The sequence below is a fragment of the Heterocephalus glaber genome, unplaced genomic scaffold, assembly GCF_053883595.1.
Source record: "Heterocephalus glaber isolate CG9 unplaced genomic scaffold, H.glaber_assembly_v1.0 deba00001452, whole genome shotgun sequence".
NCBI classification, from domain to species: domain Eukaryota; kingdom Metazoa; phylum Chordata; class Mammalia; order Rodentia; family Bathyergidae; genus Heterocephalus; species Heterocephalus glaber.
In genome coordinates this window covers 1,640,883-1,662,918 of record NW_028258302.1, presented here as the reverse complement: position 1 = coordinate 1,662,918, position 22,036 = coordinate 1,640,883, and the positions used below count along the sequence as shown (strand labels likewise).

The following is a 22,036-nucleotide window of genomic DNA, read 5'->3' as shown; positions in this document are numbered from 1 at the left end:
GACCTGCCAAACCGCCCCCCGCCCCCGTCCGCCGCCGCCGCCGCCGCCGCCGCCGCCGAGCTGGGTTATGGTCACCGGAACCTGAATTGTGCTTCCGGGTCAGAGCCATGGCGGTGGCAAATTCAAGCCCCGTCAATCCCGTGGTGTTCTTTGATGTTAGCATCGGTGGCCAGGTGAGATACGGCGGCCAGCCAGACCTCCGCGGAAGAGAAAATGCAGGGGGCTGGCCAGGATGAACTCATCCCAAGGAGAGGGGAATCTGGAAGCCAGAAAGTGAAACTACACCTGAGCCTACTGACATGCCTGGCTGGAGGGAGCAAGGGGGAGGAAGAGTTTGTCCCAGTCTGAGTCTTAGCGCTCGGCTTCTGAAGGGACTGGGCAGAACGAAGAGTTAGGCAAGGGAAACGGAGGTGGAAGGTCCGAGAGGCCTTGGAGGTGGAGCAGCCCGTCTTGCTCCAAGCTCCGTAAGCCCTTCAAAGGCGTGGACTGAGTCTTTTGACTGTCTCCTGCCGTTTACAGGAAGTTGGCCGCATGAAGATCGAGCTGTTTGCAGATGTCGTGCCCAAGACAGCCGAGAACTTCAGGTAAGGAGATGTCCTACCTGTGCTGGAATAAGCTGAGCCTGAACCCAGACCGTTCAGTCTGCAGAGTCGTCCATTCACTGCTCTTGAGATCTGGATATTACTTCGTGTGAATGGTTACCGGCTTTTTTGTTTTTCCCGTGTCAACTTGTTAGTCTGTATGCCTGGGTATTTTGACATCTGACTGACTGGTTAGTAGGCTTCAGGCTTCAGTGCCTGTAGCCCCTATTGTCTTGAGATTGAAGGTGTTCGCAGCTGGAACGTCATGACAACTGACTCGTGCACTCTTCTTTTTTAGGCAGTTCTGCACTGGAGAATTCAGGTCAGTCACCGATGTGTTTGACTTCTCTGCCTGCTCCTGAGGAGTGTTCGCGAACCATGGGCTGGTCTGTTACTCCAGGAGTCTACTCATAATTCACTTACTTTCTCTTATCTCTCCCCGCCCCCCATCACCTTTAGGAGAGTCCCTTTGACTCCAGTGTGTTGTAAACTAGAAAGGCCTGTGATTACCTGTCATTATTCCAAGTCTCTTTCTTTTTGGTTATAGAAAAGATGGGGTTCCAATAGGATATAAAGGAAGCACCTTCCACAGGTAAGGCTTCTTACAAGCCATTCTAGGGCTTTCAGAATACAATCATCCCTTGGTAGCTATAGGGATTGCTACCAGATCCCCCACCAATACCAAAATCTGTGAATGCTTAAGTCTTTTATTTAAAATGCCACAGTTGGGGTGGGTGTTTCATGGTAGAGCACTTGGCTTGGGACTCATAAGACCTGGGTTTCATCCCCAGCACCATAAAATATATATAAATGTGTATATATATATACACATTTATATATATTTGCACATCTTCCTGTATCCTAAAGAACAAAAACATTTGCACATCCTCCTGTATCCTACTGATCGTCTCTAGATTGCTTATAATACTTAACCCACTATAACTGCTATGTAAATAGTTGGTATACTGTACTGTGGGAATAATGACAAGAATAAAGGGTTTGTGCCTGTTCAGTAGAGATTCCCTGAATATTTTTGATTTGCAGTTGGTTGCAAGGATAGGGAACCTGTGGATATGGATGGTCAACTGTACTCCTTTGGGGAATTAGGCTCTTTAAAAGAAAGTAAAAGTTGGGGCCAGGGATTTAGCTCAGTGACACTGCGTCTGCCTCACAAGCACAAGGTCATGAGTTTGATTCTGGCACCAAAAAAAAGAAAAGCAAGCTGGGCATGGTGGGGCACATCTGTAATGCTGCACTGGGGAGACTGAGGCAGGAGGACTGCCACCAGTTTGAGGCCAGCCTGGGCCTCATAGTGGGTTCAAGACCAGCCTGAACTATATACGGAGACCCTGTTTCACAAAACCAGATAAATAAATGAATGAATGAGTGTATGAAAGAAAGAAAGTAAAACCACAGGTTAATTCTTAGATCTCAATAAGAAATGTTTTTACAGACAACTGATTTGAAGATTTATTAATTGTTCTAACCCTACTTGTACTCCCCTACTAGTTTATCTTATGTATTTAAAACAGAAAGAAACTACTTAACTATTCCAATATCCTGTCCTTTTCATGCTTGTTTTTGTGAATGTAGGTTTTTGTTTTTGTTTTTATACCGGGGATTGAACTCGGGAACTTGCGCTTTCGAGGCAGGCGCCAGAACCACTGAGCTAAATCCCCAGCCCAAATGTAGGTTTTTTTAAAAAAATACACTTGTAGTCCTTAAGTGCATGTAATATATCCTGCTCACTGTTACTGCTCATTGTTACCTAGTTTGTTGTTGTTGTTGTTTTAGTTTTTTGAGACAGGATCTCACTATGTACTTCAAGCTGATCTTGAACTCAGGGCAATCCTCCTTCCTCAGCCTCCCAAGTGCTAGAGTTACATATGCCACCATGCCCAGCAATTATACCTAGTTCTGAAAATGACCAAATATGATTATCTAAGGATAGTCCCATTTCCTCAGGCCTTTGCAAGGGAAGTGTAGCTACATTTAGTCTCATTTTAATATAGAATCTGCCCTATGGTCTCACTGTGGTAGTAATGATGTTAGCATATAATTGTCAACTTAAATAAAAAAAATTCTCCAAAGAATAATGATTTTGGGGGGGGAATAACAAGACATTGCAATGTGAACACATGTGCCATAATAAACTGCATATTTAAGGAGGTTGAGGCAAGAAATTTTTAAAGGCAAAAATGGAGAAGATTATATAAGATGTTTTGAAAATAATCCTTAGCTACAAGGATCAATAACAGGGGTAGCTCTAGTCTGAAATTGACAACTGGTTGCTGGGCAGATGTCTTCACATGAAGTATATTTTATGTGAAGTAGCAGTAGCCTTTGTGTAAGGTTGTGGGTCTGGCAGACTCTTATGATAGCTACTGTTATCAGGCAGTCATCTGTGAGAACACTTCCTTCATAACCTCTGAGTTTATTCATTTTTGTTAGGGTTGACACAGCAACTCTGTTTTGATTCTGAAAACTGTCATATAACTATCAAGAACTTCAGAGTTATGGTCCCTAATCCTCAGCAACCCTCCTGTAAGGTAATAGACATTATCTACATTCTATAGAGGAGGAACCTGAGGCTAAGAAAAGCTAAGGACCCTATGTAATAACGAACAGGTGTCTTGTTTTGTTTTGAGACAATGTCTCACTACATAGTTCTGGCCAGCCTTGAATTCACTGTGTACCCCAGACTGGCTTTGAACTTGCAGCCATCCTCCTGCCTCAGTCTCTCAGAGTGCTGGGATTACAGGTGTGCACTACCATGCCCAACTAGCCAACAGTTATTGAGCCCTTATGTACAGTTCATTTCACATACATTCTCTGTACTTTTCCTCAAAATTTACATTAAGCCCTTGGGCCTTGGTGAGTATTTCAGTACTTCCTGCAGGAAGCCCCTTCCTCTTATTATTGTTCAGATACCAGATCATGCATTTACGTTAACTTTAAGATGCCCTATTTATAATGAAAGCCTGTTTTTATGATTAGTAATCTTTTTAGCTGACTTGTTCCAGGAAAAAATAATTATTCTGTAAGACAAGGTGCTAAACACTGTATTTTAGAATCAGGAGAAAAAAAAAAGAATCAGTATGAATCTAACACTACAGTGACTAAGTCAGTATTTTTCTTAATTCTTAATCCCTCAAGATCCTTTGCTCTCAAAAAAAAAAAAATGATCCTTTGCTCTCTCTTTCAGGGTCATAAAGGATTTCATGATTCAGGGTGGAGATTTTGTTAATGTAAGTACTATTCCCTCCGATCAAAGACCCGTATAGGTTTAGTTTTTTGTTGTTACTGCTGCTGCCATTAGTTTTCCTACAGGAGGTCTTCAGAACAATAGCTAAGTTTGATGAGGAGAGATTCTGACCTCAGAGATTCTGTTTAAGTCCTTGAACAAGTTGCTTTATTACCCAGACTTCAGTTTGCTCATCCAACAAGCAGGGAAGATGATACTGCTTATTACATAGGGTTGTTGGGAGAGCAAAGAAATAATGAAAATAAAGCTAGTTTAAGCAGAAATGTGGGATAAGGTGGGTGTTTCATGGAGCCAAAAGAAGAAATAGAACCAGGAACTAGAAAGCCACAAAGAACCAAGGTAGTTCTTTTCTTTGTTGTTCTCTACACATCTGTGCTATGTTCTCTTTCTGTCCTCGAGTCTACCTTGTGGAAGATAGTCACCTCCAGCTTCTAGTTTCACATGATACAAATTCAACCTCAGAGGGAGCATCTGTCCTATTTCCAGATTCCTAGAAAAGGGATTCTAGCTGGCTCAATGTGAGTTAGGTATTCTTCCCTGGTCAAGTCAGCTTTGCCAAGAGGATGGTATAATGTTGAGACAAGACTGTCGAGGGCTTGACAGTTTGGAGGAGTAGGGTGGCAGTCACTTGAGTGGGTACTTTTATGTACTATAGAAATGAGGGTCGGGGCAGGGATTTAGCTCAGTGGCGCTGGGCCCATCTTGAAATTGCAAGGTCCTGAGTTCAATCCCCAGTACAAAAAAAAAACAGAAAGAAAGAAAGAAATGAGGGTCTTTGGGAATGTCAAGGATTGTATATGTGATCACTGCTCTTTTGTTCCCTACTTCATCTGTCTTAACTGACATTTCTAGAAATACCACTGTTTCTCTATTATCGAGTCGGTGCCAGGCCCTGCCAATGTTTGGGCTTGTAGGTGCCTTGCATGGGTCTTGCTTTGATTGCATGATAGGACCAAAGAGGTGTGGTTTTAGAGGTAATTAGTAACAGAATAGGCTTGAGTGGGGCAGTATTGGGGATTAAATTCAGGGTCTCATACATACTAGCCATATGCTCTATCACTGAACTACGTCCCTAGTCCTTATGTTATTTTGAAGTAGGATCTCACTAAATTGTCCAGCTGGTCTTGAACTTGGGCTTCTCCTATCTCAGTCTCCAGAGTAACTGGGATTACAGATGGACAACTACCATGCCTGGCTCCAACATAGACGTTAAAGAAACTAGGCTGTAAAGAAACTAGGCTGTAGGTATAACAGCTAGGCTTTGGTTTCCTTCACTCCAGGCTGCTAACACTTCCCTTCTCTCTACTCAGGGAGATGGCACTGGAGTTGCCAGTATTTACCGAGGGCCATTTGCAGATGAAAATTTTAAACTCAGACACTCAGCTCCAGGCCTACTTTCCATGGTAAGTGAGGTCCAATCAAGACTTTAGATGAATTAAGAATTTAGATGAATTGCAGTTGATTTCTGGGCCTTTGTTGAAGCCCAGTCCTGTCTCTGGACTTGCTCTCTTGTTTGGGTAGGCTTCACTTCTGCCACCCGTACCTCCTTCCTTAGCCTCATTTGGTTTTGTTGGGCAGTACCTGCTAGCAGGCTAGGGAACCAAAACTGAGCTCTGATGTATTTCTTACCTTTATTTGAGCCAGGACATGCAATCTTACTGCTCAAAATCCAGCCAGTTGTGTTTTCGAGACCTGGTGTTTACCTGCTCATAGTCCTGTATGTCATGACTCACTCACTGCAGCCAGGAACCCACACTGCCTGCTGGCCACTCGCCTTTTCTTGCTCACTACTGCTGCTCACATGTCCCGGCACCCCTCCTCCATTTATAATCCTCGCTCAGACATCTCAGTTCTACTCACAGTCCTGCACCTTTCTCACTTACCCCCTTATCTAACCCACATCTGCTCATTCTCCTTCAAGCTCACTTCCCCTTGGTCACTCCTCATCCATCCTTTCCCTTACTTCTTTCTCACTTCCTTCCACTGATTTCCCCCCATCAGAACTCCAATTCTCCCTTCCCTGGCCACAATATTTGCATGCACATGATCTGTCCTACATGCTCAGTCTTTTTTTTTTTTTTTGGTACCGGGGATCGAACTCGGGTCCTTGTACTTGCGCAGCAGGCGGCGAAACCACTGAGCTAAATCCCCGGCCCTACATGCTCACTCTTCACTCATCCCTTTAGGCATTCATTATGTAGAGATTTGCTCATAGCTACTCTGTTTCAGCGTTATGGTAAAGCATAAAGGATACAAACATGATCCCTGCCATTGTGACACTTAACATCTAATGAGAAACACACGTGCAAAATAAACCGGCCAGTGTGGCATAGTTGGTGCCATCAGTATGTTAGGCTGAGGGCTCCTCAGTATACATGGAAGGACTGTGAGGACCCAGAGGAGTGGTAGTGATTGCTGTGGAGAAGCCTTCACAAAGGGAAGAATATTTGAGTTTTTAAAGGGATTCTATACCAGATGACATGGGAAGAAAGAGCATTGCATGTCCAGTAAACAAGACCTATACCCTTGCAGTAGGAAGGTGTTTTATTAAAGGACAAAAAGTGACGAAGATGATGAGAACATAGGATGTGTATGGGGGAGGGAATGCCCAGTCAACTGAAGGGACAAGTGGGTCTAACTCCTGAAAGGATTCAAATGCCAGAAAAAGGGTGAGAGGTGTGGACTTTCATAGGTTTTGGAGAGCCATATTACACTTTTTGGAACAGGGTTGATCAACTTTGTGTTTTAGAATGAAGACCCTCTCTCCCATGTTAGCGGCATGTGAGGATGGAGAAGCTGGAGCAGGGAAACCATTTAGGAGCCTGCCCTAATAATTAAACAAAAAGATAGGTAATAGACAGAGATAGGTCTTTTCAAGTGGGAAGAGGTCCAAGAGATCAAGGAGGAGGCAAGAAGGGGGCATAAAGAGTTAAGATGTGTTACGTACATGTACCAACTCCCCGTGATCATTATATACTGTGCCAGGTGTGGTGGCATACACCTGGAATCCCAGCACTTGGGAGGCTGAGGGAGGAGGATCACTGTGAGTTTATAAGGGATTATTCATGAGCAGAAAAATAAAGACAAATGGAATTAGGGTCCCTGGGAATTCTATCCCTTAAGTTCTACACTAGCCAGCTCAGGTACTCCCTTAATTTCATACTGTACGAACACCAAAAATAGCCTTTTTTTACTCCATCTTATAAAAGCCAAAAATAGCCTCATGTTACATGGGATAGTCCTAAAGTATAATATAAAATCCCTAATCAGAGATCATCCCTAGACATTGTATTGCTAGTATCTTATACACATTTTTTACTTCATGATTCAATATAGAATCAACCACTAAGCATCTGATTAAGACTAGTGAACTACCCATTATAAGTTCTAGTTTTGTTGCAGTAGTTTTAATTTTTTGCAATTTCTACTACTACTTTAGTAGTAGTAATAGCATTTCCTGTTTTCCATTTTCTACTCATTTTTTCCCAAAATATACAATAAAATCTTCACATAATTACACCGACACTTTTGTAAGGTACTACTAATGAAAGTGGAGTTTAATGATGTATGAAAGCCTGAATTTAGGCTATCAAAGGCAGTTTATTGCTGTCAGTATAAATGTACAAAAGTAGACTTCAAGTGAAAGTTAAATGTTCTTTGCAAAGTATCACTCTGTTATAATAGCCTGTTCTTTTATACATTATTACATATAATGCTTTAAAAACAAATTCAACTGGGCCTGGGATTTAGCTCAGTGGTTCTGCCGCCTGCCTCACAAGCGCAAGGTTCCAAGTTCAATCCCCGGTACCAAAAAAAAAAAAACAAATAAAAACAAATTCAAGGGAGGAAAAGGATTTTTAGTTTAAAAAATCCTTTTCCCCGTAAAATGTAATAATAGAAAGTTTTGGGTGGAAACTAGCTTTGCAGTTTCTTATACCTTCATATCTTTTTTATAACTATTTTTATAATACAGTACAAAGCCGTTTAGATAAAACAGCTTATTGCATAGGCAACAGGTCTTTCCCCAGATGGTTGCTAATTTGTAACTATAATTCAGTTATAATCAGTTTTGGATGAAATACACCACATCATATCCCATAAAGAATTGTTCCCATTATAAAAACTCACATTGTAGGGGAAATGTACATTTACTAAAGGATCTGGCATCTAAAAACTAGTGGTCCTATGCGTTCTGTTCATCTCTGTATCCTTGTGTCCCTGTCTAGGACCTGGCTCATAAGAGTTGCTCAGTCAGGTTTATAGGAAGAATGCATGGAGGAGTCAGGGCTACAGATTCTTGGGAATCTTGCCCTTCAGCTCACATGGCCAGGGAAGCTTACTACAAGTATATCTGGTTTCTGTCAGGCAAACAGTGGTCCCAGTACAAATGGCTGTCAGTTCTTTATCACCTGCTCGAAGTGCGATTGGCTGGATGGGAAGCACGTAGTGTTCGGTAAGTCCTACTCCTGTCTCATTGTCCAGGCCCCAGTTGCTTGGGAGTGAGGTTTCCAGAGGATCCAGTCCCCAGACTCTCACTAGGAGTGTTCAGCTGGTGAAATGCTCTAGGTTGGTGATGGTGAACCTTTTAGAGCTTTCAATGATACAAGCAGCCTGCTGTGGCACACGTGCCATAGGTTCATTACCACTGCTCTAGGTAGTAGTGGGAAGATAGAAGTGGTGAGGGGGTGGGGAAGATGTGTGGTTATAGCAATAGAAGGACCAGGGGCCATCTGGTCTACTATGTAAGTACTTTGGTAATATGTATTCTAAGGGAAAATGAGATTATAGCACCAAAGAAATGCCACAGAGGCAGCATGGTACAGGGAGGCTTTGGAATTGGTCAAACCTAAGCTTGGTCACTAAATCAACAGCTTAAACTTGTGACCTTGGGCAAGTCATTGCACCTCACTGAACCTCAATTTCTTGAAATTAGTAGGAGGATCTAGTGAGATAACAACTAAGAATAGGTATTGAAGCTGAGCATTGTAGTGCACACCTGTGATCCCAGCACTCAGGAAGCAGGCGGATCATAAGTTGGAGGCCAGCTTGGGCACTGTCATGAGCTCCTGACTCAAAAAAACAAACCAGACAAAAAACAATGGGCACTGGGAGCTGGACAGTGCTATGCAAATGAGAAAAATAAAATTACCTCATATTCTTCCTGCAGGAAAAATCATTGATGGACTTCTAGTGATGAGAAAGATTGAGGTAAGTCCTGCTTGGATGTTCTCTTTCTCAGCCTTTCTGGTCTGGTACTATCTGACTAGCAGTGAAGAGCTGGAAGAGAGTACATGGGCTCCAGATGGTTAGGTCCAGTCTCCCTCGGAAAGGACGAGAGACCACGTGCCTCTCAAGTGTTCTTGGCTCTGTAAGTTAACCTCTGCATCCACACTGAGCCTCTAAGGACCCCTTCACCTACTTAATAAAACTCCAGCCCTTAGCACTGCATTCAGAATCCTTCATGATTTGACTCCTGCCTTTCTGTGCCCCCTTCTGCCATTGCCTCCTTGTATTTCAGCCATGTTGGGCTCCTCACTCTTGTTTAAACACACTATTCATGTACCTGCCTCCTGCTTGTTCCTGCCCTTGAGTCTACTCATGTTGTATCCCCTGCCTGGAATGCTCTTCTTTTCCTTCTGGTGGGATCCCATTTATCCTTTTAGCCCAACTCAGCATTCCCCTTCCTTGCTCTCTTTCAACACTACTTAATTACTCATATGCCCCTTCCCAACTCTCTCATACCTTATTATTATTATTGTTATGTATCAAGGCTTAATATTTTCTGAGTGTTTTACATTTTTCTCTTTGATCTGTATTACATATATGCTTTTCCTGTCTGCTAGGACGAGTGCTGTCCTGTCAGTCTGTGTGTGGGCTCTGGCTCGCAGGCATTGGTGAAGGCTCAATGAGGGAGTGACCCAAGTGCCCGAGTAGATGAGTCTCTATGTGCTTTCTTTTCTAGAATGTTCCCACAGGCCCCAACAATAAGCCCAAGTTGCCTGTGGTAATCTCACAGTGTGGGGAGATGTAGTCCCAACCAAGACCGAATCATGAGTCAGGTAAGTGTGCCTTTCTCCCATGGGTTAGGAATCACACCCTAGAGAAGACAGCATGTTCTAGTGGAAAGAACTTTAGACTCAAGGACATGAGATTGAGCCTGTTTCCTCTCTCTATAACCATAGAGAAATTACTCTTTTCTCTCAGCCTGTTTCCTCATCTGTCAAAAGGAGTGAATACTTACTTATATATAGTCATTGTAAGGATCAAAAGATAAAAGGTTATAAAAGCACTTTACTTTCTACCACTGCATAGTGTAGCAACCTAAAAACCACTTGGGCAGTTTCTCACAGTACTGTCAAACTAATTCCATTCAGTAAACCACTACTGTAGAAGTAGCTGGCTTCAGTCCTGCGTTAACTCTAGTGGGACTAGTCTGGGCAACCAGGAGACACATCTGCCACACCTCTCTTTAGAACTGACACTACAACTCCAAGCCCTGACTTTGTGTTTGCTACCCTTATAAGCAGATGCTCACATTGCTCAGCCTACAGGACTCCTTTCCTACCTGTCCTTGCCACTGCCTTCTCAGTGCTGAGCAGCACGCTACAGGAACACTGTACCTTCCACCCAGATCACCAGTGATTAGCATTTTTGTGCTATCATTTTGTCTTGATATTTGTTGTGGCTTGCCCCTCTTCCCTCCCTCCTTCCCTCTTTCCTTTATCTCTTTCTTTCCAATTCTGAAATTGTAGACTTCTTGTAGACTTTTTTATCCCTAAATACTTCAGGAAGGAACTCTTGAAAATAATTATATTTTACATAACCACAATATGATTATCTACTGTATAGTACATGGTTGAACTTCCCAGTTGTCCTCAAAGTTATAGCTTTAAAAACAAACAAAAAAAAGATCCTAGCCATGTGAGATGGCACACAGCACTCTTACATTTGCAGCTACTTAAGGGGCCGAGGCAGGAGGATTACTTGAGCCTACCACATCAAGACTAGCCTGGGTGACATTGTAAGGCCCCTTCTCAAAATGTGATTGATACATAGATAGATGGGATAAATTTAAGAGAAGTTACAATGTTCCTATACTTTACTTGATTGTTTTACTTTTAATTACACAAGTAATATAGTATGATTTATTTATGAAAACTTTCACACCAAAGAGATAAAGTGAAAGGCCCCTTGATAATACCCCACCACCAGTCTGATATATGTTCATCAGGACATTTTCTTTGCCCATCTAATTTTTTTTTTTTTGGTACCGGGGATCGAACTCGGGTCCCTGCACTTGTGCAGCAGGCGGGGAAACCACTGAACTAAATCCCCGGCCCTGCCCATCTAATTTTAAGAGGATTTGTTTTTCCTAAATGACATCATACTATATTCCTTTTGTTTGTTTGTTTGTTTGTTTTGTTTTTTGAGACTGGGTTTTGCTATGTAGTTCAGGTTGTCCGTGAACTACTCAACATGTAGCCCAGGGTAGCCTCAAACTCATGACGATCCTCCTGCCTCAGCCTTTCAAGTGCTGGGATTACAGGCATGTGCCACCATGCCCAGCACTATATTCTTCTTTTTTTTGGTGCTTGTGAGGCACGCGGTGGAACCACTGAGCTAAATCCCCGGCCCTTTTTTAAAAAATATTTTGGCATTATGTCTTGAAGCCTCTTCTTTCTTCATGTAAAACTATCTCTTCTTATAAAAACAAAACAGAACTGATGTATTTTATAAGACATTTGTGCCATATAGTTTATTTTACCTTTTCGTTAATGTTTTAATAACCATACATTTTGAGATCTTTGTTTTATGTGCTGTGTGGCTGCATTCTCCAGAATACATTTGTAGCAAAAGCTGGCACTGTGTGTTACTTAAAGTTTGATGTCCTCTTTTAGGCAGAAAGTCTAAATTTTGATGTGGTAAAAATTATCAGTTCCTTATGGCTTTTCTGCTTTGTCTTGTGTAAGAAGTCACTACCTTAGATCATAATATCTTCTGCATTCTTTTGAGTATTTCTATAGTTTTGGTGGGTTTTTTTGGTACCAGGGATCGAACTCTGCAGTTTTATTTGATAGTTACAAATTATCTAGAATTTATTTTTCTGAGTGGTGTAAGATAGAACCCTAATCTTTTATGCCAAATGGAGATCTAGTGAAATACCAGTCCATTTTAATGACTGTACAGACCTTCATCTCTGACATACTTTGTATTCAGAGCATCTGGCACTTATAGGCATTTAGTAAAAATGTATTCCATGAGAGAGCAGAGAGGGAGAATGTCAGGCATTTTAGGCAGGGACTGGTGTGAGCAAATGCTGGGGCAGGAATGCACAAGTGTGTGCTGGGAGCTGCATGCGGACCTTGTCCAGCCAAATGGTCCCTTCTCAGACCCAGTTGACACCCTAACCTTCCTTTCGCCAGTACCTGGGGCCCCTGTTCTTCCCTTTCAATAGCTGCTGTCCATTCCCTTCCTTTCCCACTCATTTCTTTGCTGTAACTCCATTTGAGCTCATGGGTCCTTTTCCTTCTCAAGATTAACCATTGATCATTACTGGAGTTCAGAAGATAACAAAAAGAATAAAGTTTAGAGGTTCTTTACATTGATGCTTCTTTTCTATATGTTTGAGTCCTTTCCAGAAAGTTACAGAAGTCCATGTTGAGGGTTTATTTTGGAGGGTGAAGATCGTTAACCTGCTCTTCTTGTCCCACTATTAGAAAAAGTCACGTGAATTCTTGTCCCCATGAAGTCTCCTCTTGTCAGCCTGCAACCCAAGCAGAATAAATTCCACAGGTGGCCTTTTCACCTTCCAGAAGCCCCTACACCAAGACTGCCCAGCAGATAGTCCTTTCTGTAGTATGGAATTCCTCCTTGTCTGCACTGCCCAATATGGTAGCTGCCAGCCACATGTGACATTTGAGCACTTGAAATGTGGCTCGGAGGGGCTGAAGGGAAATGTGTGACTGAAGAACTTAATGTTTAGTATTTTCAAATTTTAATTTTAAAGAGTTATTTGTGGCTGCTGTGTCAGACAGTGAGCTGTAAACTCATGTTCCCTCCAATTCAGACTCCTAACGATAACTTGCTCAAGATATTGTATCCAACAGCTAATACTTAGGGTCACTATATTAAAAGCAGCTATCATTTATTGTGTACTTCTTATGTCCAAATATTAAATTAAGAATTTCAGGGCCAGGGATTTAGCACAGTGGTTCTGCCACCTGCCTCGCCAGCGCAAGGTCCCAAGTTCGATCCCCGGTACCAAGAAAAAGAAGAATTTCACCTGACCAAAAAGTCTGCCTTTAGCCAGGCGTGGTGGCATACTCCTGTAGTCCCAGCACACAGGAAGCTGAGGCAGGAGGATCACCATGAGTTCAAGGCCACCTTGAACTACATAATGAGACCCTGTCTCAAAAATAAAACAAAACCAAAAAACACAAAAAGTCTTCCTTTACTTTGCTCTTTAATTTATATTTGGGGTTTCTCATATAAGAAAAATCATGTGATATTTACTTTTTTTTTTTTTTTTTGGTACCAGGGATCGAACTCAGGACCTTGCGCTTGCGAGGCAGGCGCCGGAACCACTGAGCTAAATCCCCGGCCCCAATATTTACTTTTTGAGAAAGGGAAGAAGATGAGGGAAAGGAGCAGGAGAAAAGGGATAAAAAATTATCAAGATATATTATTTATATATATATACTAGTTCCCCAGAATGAATATAAATGTCATGTACTGCAAACACTTGTATACCAATAAAAAGTTTTTTTAAAAGAGTTTTGCTTGAGGGGCTGTGTGTGTAGCTCAGTGGCAGAGCGCTTGCCTAGGATAGATGCATACATAGGGCCTTGGGTCCAATCCCCAGCACTGCAAAAAAAAAAAAATTGTTGTTTTGATTTGTGGTGCTAGGGATTGAACCCAGGTACTTTGCACTGAGCTACATCCCTAGTCCCTTTTTCAAAAATTTATTTATGTTTTGATACTTGGTATTGAACCTAAGGCTTTTGCACTGAGCTAAATCCCCAGCCTCTTTTTTTTGGTACCAGGGATCGAACTCAGATCCTTCTGCTTTTGAGGCAGGTGGTAGAACCACTGAGCTAAATTCCCGGCCGCCCCCACCCCCTAGGCCTTTTTAAAAAAATTTTTTTTTTTTTTCTTTTTTTGACACAAGGTCTTGCTAAATTGCCCAGGTTGGGCTTAAACTCAGCAATCCTCCTGCCTCAGCCTCCCAGAGTGGTGAGATTATATAGGTCTTTATCAGAAACCTCCATCATAGGTTTTAAGGGGAAAAAGAACAGATAAAAAGAAAGGTGGTGTTGAGGAACCTAGGTGGCAGTCTAATATAAAGAAAAAATGGTTCCCCTGCTTTGGATTTCTGCATGGGGAAATTTAAGAGAACCTGAGGGAAAGACCTGGTTACTTTTGGGGGCAGGGGACGGAGCAGATGATCTCATCCCATCATTTTTCTTGTCAACTGTAAGTTATAAGCATCTCTAATCTTATAGGAGTGTTCCATATATTTAGGTTTGTTTTACACAGAATAATGGTTAACAGTGACAATAGATGATTTTAAGCCCTATTGGGCAATATTTCTCATACTTTAATGTACATACAAATTTCCAAGAGAATTTATTTAAAAGGTGCTCCTAGTTCAGTGAGTCTGGGTGAAAGCTGAGGTTTTGCTTTTCTGACCAGCTCCCAGCTGATACTGGTACAGACACTGAGTGGCAAGCTCAGTATATGGGAATAGCAGGGTCTCTTTGCTTTGAGAACCCACCATATTCCAAACAAAACACTTGGGAGGAGATAATTTCTTGGTGGCCCAGAAACAACCCATTGTATTTGAATCAAGGTATCACCTCATCATGAAGCTCAGCCCTTATGCCCAAGCACTATGAGATGAAGGAGCTAGGAAGGAGATAGAAGGCAAGTGAGGCCACTGATTAGCTGTGCCTCCTGATAGAGCACTTACTTCTAGAACTCTTGTGTTCTACCTTCCTATGTTCTGCCTTTGGTTTTGTTGAAAATGAAGTTTCCTGCTGTGTGTGGTGTCACACGACTGTAATCCCAGTACTCAGGAGGCTGGGGCAGGAGGACTACCATGAGTTTGAGACCAGCCTGGCCTACATAGTGAGTTCAAGGCTGGCCTGAACTACATAGAGAAACCCTGTCGCAAAACACCAAAAGAAAAAAAGAAAGAAAAATGACATTTCCTGTATAGTTCTAGATGTATCTCAGGACTTAAGATAGATAGCATAAACAAACCTCAGCCCTGAGGATCCTCCTACTGTAGTCTGAATGAGGTTCTTTGCTACTTACATATATCTGGAAGCCTAGAGTCTCCTGGAAAAGGGACTCCTTGTAAGCTCAGGCAGCCCTGCCAGTCTGACACATTGCCCCTGTCCTGTGATTCTAAGAGCTGCTAAGTAGTAGAAAGCTTTCCTTAGTTTACTGTTGCCTAAATTCTACAGATGAGAATCATTTGGGGGTGCTTGTTAAATCTACTAATGCCCAGGTATCTTTTTCCCTGCTTATCAAAGAATTGTGGAAAACATGGCTATGACTATATTTTATTTTAATATTTGCATCTTAGGAAAATATGTATAACTAGCACGTGCATAATTTTATAGTTATTAAAGCTTATTGCAAGGTAATATTAAAATTTCAATAGTGATTATATATAAAAAATGAACTGTACTTTTGGACGGCAGATATTGTAACAGTTGTGGGGCCTAGGATACACTCCCATTCTGGAATTTAAGTGGTACCTCAGTTCACAAACGCTTTTGTTTGTGAACAGTTTGGTTCACAAACAGAAGCGTTCAACAGAATTTTGTTTTTGTTTGTGAACTCTGCATCAGGTAACAAACGTCTTTCCTACACAAACATGCGTGGCCATCTTTTCCAGAATCATGAATCAAGTTCAGGAACCAAGATACCAGTGTACCTGGAGATGTGATATAGTCCTATTGGGAAGGTTATGAAAGATGTCGGTGGCAGTTGTGTTGGTTCTCCATTCATTCCACAAATAAGAATTAATTAATTAGAATAGGTCCCCGTGGTGTGGTGGTGCATGCTTGTAATCCCAGCATCTGGGAGCCTGAGGCAGGAGGATTGCCATGAGTTTGAGGCCAGCCTAAATTATATACCAAGACCCTATCTTAAAAATAAAAATAATAATAATAATAATTAGAATAGGTCCTTCGTATGAGGCTACAAATTTGAGGAGTGCCATTCCTTCCTTCAAGGAGCTTAGTCACTTGGGAAAACTGCCAGTGAAAATACAAAAAAGCACTGGATTGGAGGTTATAGAACATGGTAAGGAAGATGTGAAGGCCTGGGTCTGCTTGGAGTGGCTTGAGAACACTGAAGCTGTACAAGAGTATAAGAAAGAATAGAACATGTTGGTAGCTAAGTTTGGGAGGGCATTCCATGCAGAAGAGTGTGCAAAGGCATAAGAGCAGGAGACAGGAGGAAGTGTAGGCAAAGCTACAAGTAATTCAACATGGCCAAAGGGGGAAGATAGGAAAAGCAAATGGTGGAAAGAGGCCAAGACCAGTTCTGAGAGCCAGTGCCAGGCTCAGCACCTCATATGCTATTGTGAGGGCAGGGGATGAGCGTCAGGCAATAAATTCTGTCCAGCAAGGAAATCTTACTGTGTCCTGAGGTTCTCAAAGGGAGTCCTGACCCTCCAAAAAGAACCAAGCCAGTAGGAGCCACTGAAGGATTTAGAGAAGAAACTTACAGTTGAATTATCTTTTTCAGAAGAAGATTTGAGCAGTAATGTGGAAGATGGGCTGGAGGCTAGAAGTCACTGCAGTAGTCTAGGCAAAGAGAAGAGATCCACATGAAAATAGGGGTCTAGGGAACACCCTGGAGGCCCCTGTGAGATTTGGCAGCTCATATTTGTATGTCTGTTGGGTGTGTGGCACTGTTTGTCCCCTGCTCTGAAAGTCAGAAGCTCTGCCAGCTAAAAAGAAAGGGAAAGAGAGAATGTCTGGCTCCAGTCCAGTCCATTCCAGTCCAGTCCAGAGGCAAAGCTGCCTGTATTGAAACCAGGTCTTACGTGGAAGTGTGTCTCTTCAGTGGCACACTATTTCACTTTAACAAAAAGAAAGAAGTAGATCTTTACGTGTGGCCAAGACTTCTAAAGTAAATTAAGTGACAGTCAGGATGTAGTACATTGTGTATGCATGGCACTGTTTATATTAAATAGCAATTTCAGAAAGTTCAGCAATGATAAATGGCAGACTGCTAATAGAGTCTTCTGCAGAGTAAAGACAGCAGACTTTGTCAGTTTATACTGTCCTATCTGTGCTTGAATTTTCTACATTGAGCATGTACCTTAAACAAATACATACTGCATTATATATGTAGTTTTAATTCTAATTCCAGCCCCTCCCAGGAGCATGCCTATAACTATGGCTAATATCAGTTTATAAATTCTCCCCAGGTCCCTCCCTCTCTTCCTTGCCAGATCCAGGCTGGGTCAGTGGTTTCTCCTATCCCAGCATTTAGCACAACATATCACAAATGTGTTGGTCTGCTTTTCTCCAGACTGAGAACTTTTTTTTCCCCTTAAATTCTTTCATTGGTACATTTTAGGTATACAATGCATTCACATTTATCATTTGAAACTTGTACCTTTACATGATATATCTTGGTTCTTATTTTTCCCCATTTGGACTGAGAACTTGAAGCAGGGTCTATGTTGACTAACACTGTGTGGTAGAGTAGACATTAGGTTTTGGTACACCATGCAATTTATAAAGTGCATTGATGCATTTTTATATACTTTTGTCGAGGGTCCAGGGTTAAACCTCTGAGACTGCAATGTGACACCAAAACTCACTGTCTCCCAGAGGGAGTATGTGGCCACATTTGGGGAATGGTGGGAGGAGGTATGCACTTCGGGCTGGCCTCAAACTCATGGTGATACTCCTGCCTCAGAATAATATCTTGAGTATACTCAAATTGCTCTTTTAGTATGACCAGCTCCAAGGCCATAAACAGAGAAAGTGAACTTTACTTTTTGTACCCCTGGAACTAAAACCTGCCATGCGCAAGGATTGCTCTTTGTTCTGGAGCTCCAGGGAAAGTCATCAAAGCCTGACAAAAGGGACAGGCCTTGGAGCCAAGTAGACCAGGAAATCCCAATGCTGTCTAACTCTGGGACCTTAGTCAAGCCAGGAAACCCCTTGGAATCCTAATTTGCTCATTTGTGTAGAGAGAATGGATACCGCAAAGAGTTATAAAGGGTAAATATTAAATGAGACAACATGCTTGGCCATAGATGTTAGTTTCTTAGTATTCATGTAAAATATGTCTTCTCTTGGCTCTGGAGAAGCAAAAGTCTACCCTATGGTAAGACTCAGACTAGTTCCACTCTTTGGGAGGAAGAGGGTTAAGAGTGTAAAGGAGGGCTGGGGATTTAGCTCAGTGGTTTTGCCGCCTGTTACACAATCGCAAGGACCCGAGTTCAATCCCTGGTACCAAAAAAAAAAAAAGTGTAAAGGAAAGTAGGAGCATTGTCTCCTGGAATATTCCCTTCTGGTTCCTTTGAGCTGCTTATCTCCTATCGCTCACTGACCTCCGTGTCTCTGCCATTGTAGGCCTTCCCTTGCTGTCCGTGACTTTCCTGAGTCAGATAAGCTGAACTGGCTCCTGTGTTTGAATTCCTGCCTGCTGGGGAAATATCACAGACTCCGAACCAAGAGTGTGTGCATTTAAGTTTTTAATTGTAAATAAAGGTTTTTGTATGTGTGTGTGTGTTAATTTTGTTTCATTCTTTGGTTTTTGGGGGGTGGTTTTTTTGTTGGTGTTCTGGGGATTGAACTCAGCACCTTGAGCTTGCTAGGCAGGCAGCAGTGGCACCACTGAGCTAAATCCCTGGTCCTCATTCTTTGTGTTTTAAATGTCTCTTCACCCCTCAACTTCCATTTAGACTGATTCTTCTGGAGACCAGTAATGAACTAGAGTCAAATACTTGCTTTGTGTAGTTGATGCCTCAGACTTGCAAGCAATTCTAGCAATCCCCTCTTAGGTTCACGTTGATTGGCAAGGAAGGCAAAGCCCCAGGGTCTTATACCACTATTTATTCCAAGTACATTTCCATTGGTTTAATTTGTTCAAGTCTAGCCTGCAGGGAAAGGGTCACTAACTTGGGATGTTTGGGAATGGGAGAAAACCTCGTGCAACCCTTTCCCCACCCCCTTCTTGGCAGTGGAGGTGGAACCCAGAAACTGACACTGAGCTATATCTCTGCACATCCCCTCCCCACTTTATTTTTAATTTTGAGACGGTCTCACTAAGTTACCAAACTACTGGGCCCAAACTTGTAATTCTCCTGCCTCAGCCTCCCTCCCAGAGTGCTGGGATTACAGGCCTGAGCCAGCAGGCCCAAGTAGAATGTGTCTTGATCCTGATAAAATGGGAATCATTTACTCAAAAATCTTTTAGGGCCGGGGATTTAGCTCAGTGGTTCTGCTGCCTGCCTTGCAAGCGCAAGGACCAGAGTTCTATCCCCAGTACCCAAAAAAGATCTTTTAAGTCTAGGATCATTTTTAAACAGTGGAGGTCTTAAATTAACTTCTAGGCAGGTGCAGTGGCAAATACCTGTAATCACAGCACTTAGGTGGCTCACACGGGAAGACTACAAGTTAAAAAATAAGACTCAAAAAAGTTCCCTGTTTATAGCCCCAGTTTTCTCATCTATAAAATGGGTATATTAACATCTATTTACCTCAGCATTATTGAAAGTGTCAAGGGAATAGATATGAGGTAACTTGTAGACAGTAATGTGTCTTGGAAACTATTACTTTTGAAAGGAATTAGCCCATTATAAAAAAAATGCCACTGAGTGTAAAGAGGGAAAGAAGAAAATTCTTGATGACCCTTTCATAAAGTGTTTTTTGTGTTGTCCCCTTCCCACTCTCCCCCATCTTATGGTCAGAGACGCTGTCTAATTTCTGCAGTAGCAGAGGTAACACTGAGTTCCATGACAATAGAGCCAGTTATAGGTGCCCTTTTCATATATGGGGAGGAAGGGCAGTGGTGAAATACACAAAGGGCCAATGTGTAGGTATTTGTAACCCCGTATGAATAGGCATCAGAGGACACAACAGAAAGAACTCTTCTACTGGAGGAGAAATCTTTTAACTGGATAGGTGGGATTGTTCAAGGATGGGAAGGAGGATGAACCGCTGTGACCCCAAGCTGACATCCTTGGGATGAGCTATTCAGCCAAATTCAGTTAGGCCTGGAACCCTGCCAGTCACTGACCTATGCAATAGAGCTGCTCAAATGAGTAAGAGGAGACAGGCGGAGCTCCAAATCAAGGCAGTATTGGAATGTGTGCCTTTATGAGGGCAGGAAATGGGGTCTGTTGGTGACGGTGATTTTGTTTTTTGAAACAGCGTTATAGTCCAGGCTGGCTTCAAACTCACAGTCCTCCTGCCTCAATCTTCTGAACGCAGGTCTGGTGGGTTTTTTGTTTGAGTTTTTAAAAAATAAAACAAAAAAACCCAGCTGTGTCCCCAGCACCTAATATCTAATAGGTGCTCCATGAATATGTGTTGCATGAATGAGGGGATGATGGTGGTGTGTACAAGATGTCGTGGGAACACAGTGGAGAGATAAGATGAGAAAAAGAAATCCAAGAAATTATTCATTTTTTTTTTGGTACTGGGGATCAAACTCGGGTCCTTGCGCTTGCAAGGCAGGTGGTGGAACCACTGAGCTAAATCCCCAGCCCAAAGAAATTATTCTTGAAAGGGGTGACATCTAAGCTAAGTATTGATGGACTGTTTGGAATTAGCCAGATCAGGACAGGGAAGACGGAACTGTGTTTTTAGGACAGAGTGAAAGTTATTTTAGAAAAGACATTCTTGGGATGAATCCTCTTGCCCCTTACATCATTTAAAGGCAGGCAACTGGAATTAGGTGTAGTGTGATCACTGGATAGCAGGTGGTCTCTTAGGGTGGTGGAGGGATTCGGCAAAAGTCTGGACTAGTTAGGACAGGAGATGAATTTCTTTTTGAACTGTTGATCCTGTGGTGCATCAGGAATAAGGAGGAAAGTAGTCTGACATGAGCTCATCCTCATATTTTTGGCTTGAAAAGAAGTGAATGAAGTAACTGGGTAATGATATTTTTGTAATTTTTGTTTTGTTTTTTTGGTACCGGGGATGGAACTCAGGACCTTGAGCTTGCGAGGCAGGTGCGGTGTGGCTGGGCTAAATCACTGGACCCGATATTTTTGTAATGAGGATTGAACCCAGGGCTTTTGCACTGAGCAACATCCCTAGCCATCTTTTAGTTTTACTTTGAGGTAGGGTCTGGCTGATTTACCCAGGCTGGACTAGAACTTGCTATCGTCCTGCCTCAGCCTCCCAGAGTCCTGGCATTATGGACCTGGGCTATCAAGCGGAGCTTTCATTCTAATCTTTTTTTTTTGGAACCGGGGATCAAACTGGGGGGGGTCCTTGCGCTTGCGCAGGCGCAGCAGGCGGTGAAACCACTGATCTAAATCCCAGGCCCTCATTCTAATCTTATTAAACTATTTTATTTGCGTATCCCCTGAGACCATATCCCTTCTTGGCTTTAGGCCTTATCGTAAATAGCTGTTTGCCAGAAAAGTCAGCACTTAACCTTCTTCCTGTTTCCACTCCCCAAACGTGTTGTGCTTTTGCAGCTCTGGCATGTACAGCATCATGTAGAGCGTCGGGCCTTCCCTTAGAAGGCAGAAACTGACTCACAAACTATTCTATTCTCAATCAGTAGTAGACGCTAAATAAATAATGAATGAGGGGCCAGTGATGCAGTTCTGTGGTGCTGCACCTGGCTGGCAAGCGCCAAGGTCCTGAGTTCGATCCCTGGCTCCGCAAAAAAAAGGGGGTGGGGCGGGGATTTAGCTCAGTGGTTTCATCGCCTACCTCGCAAGCGTAAGGTCCAAAGTTCGATCCCTGGTACCAAAAAAAAAAAAAAAAAAAAAAAAAAAAATGAATGAACTGGTGGTGATGCATGCCTGTAACCGCAACACTCAAGAGGCCAGGAGGACAAGGTATAAGGGTTGTGAGTTCAAGGCCAGCCTGGGCTACATTTAAAAACACAAGATAAACAAGAAATGAATGAAGGTGGGTGGAGGATTTAAGCAACATCAGATGGCCGACTCAATTTTGCGGTTTGAACTGTA

The 22,036-nt window shown here is 42.5% G+C and overlaps 1 protein-coding gene across 2 annotated transcripts; it reads left to right on the top strand.

Moving 5' to 3' along the window:
* Positions 1-19: 19 nt before the first annotated feature.
* Positions 20-18,606, top strand: Ppih (peptidylprolyl isomerase H). Of its 2 annotated transcripts, XM_004871822.4 has the most exons (10): positions 21-173; positions 520-584; positions 880-903; positions 1,129-1,173; positions 3,787-3,829; positions 5,157-5,249; positions 8,212-8,299; positions 9,014-9,054; positions 9,809-9,905; positions 18,456-18,606. In XM_004871822.4, the coding sequence occupies exons 1-9, from the start codon at positions 108-110 to the stop codon at positions 9,875-9,877; spliced, it is 534 nt and encodes a 177-aa protein (XP_004871879.1). In that variant the 5' UTR covers positions 21-107; the 3' UTR covers positions 9,878-9,905; positions 18,456-18,606. The 2 variants fall into 2 exon arrangements, with proteins under 2 accessions (XP_087071317.1, XP_004871879.1); XM_087215191.1 differs by lacking the exon at positions 880-903 and having other exon boundaries at positions 20-173.
* The last annotated feature ends 3,430 nt before the right edge of the window (positions 18,607-22,036 follow it).

Excerpts from the sequence above, each read along its gene's own strand:
- Ppih (XM_004871822.4), top strand. The coding sequence starts at position 108 with ATGGCGGTGGCAAATTCAAGCCCCGTCAATCCCGTGGTGTTCTTTGAT. Across the intron at positions 585-879 it reads AAGACAGCCGAGAACTTCAG|GCAGTTCTGCACTGGAGAAT; the intron begins GTAAGGAGATGT and ends CTTCTTTTTTAG. Across the intron at positions 3,830-5,156 it reads AGGGTGGAGATTTTGTTAAT|GGAGATGGCACTGGAGTTGC; the intron begins GTAAGTACTATT and ends CTCTCTACTCAG.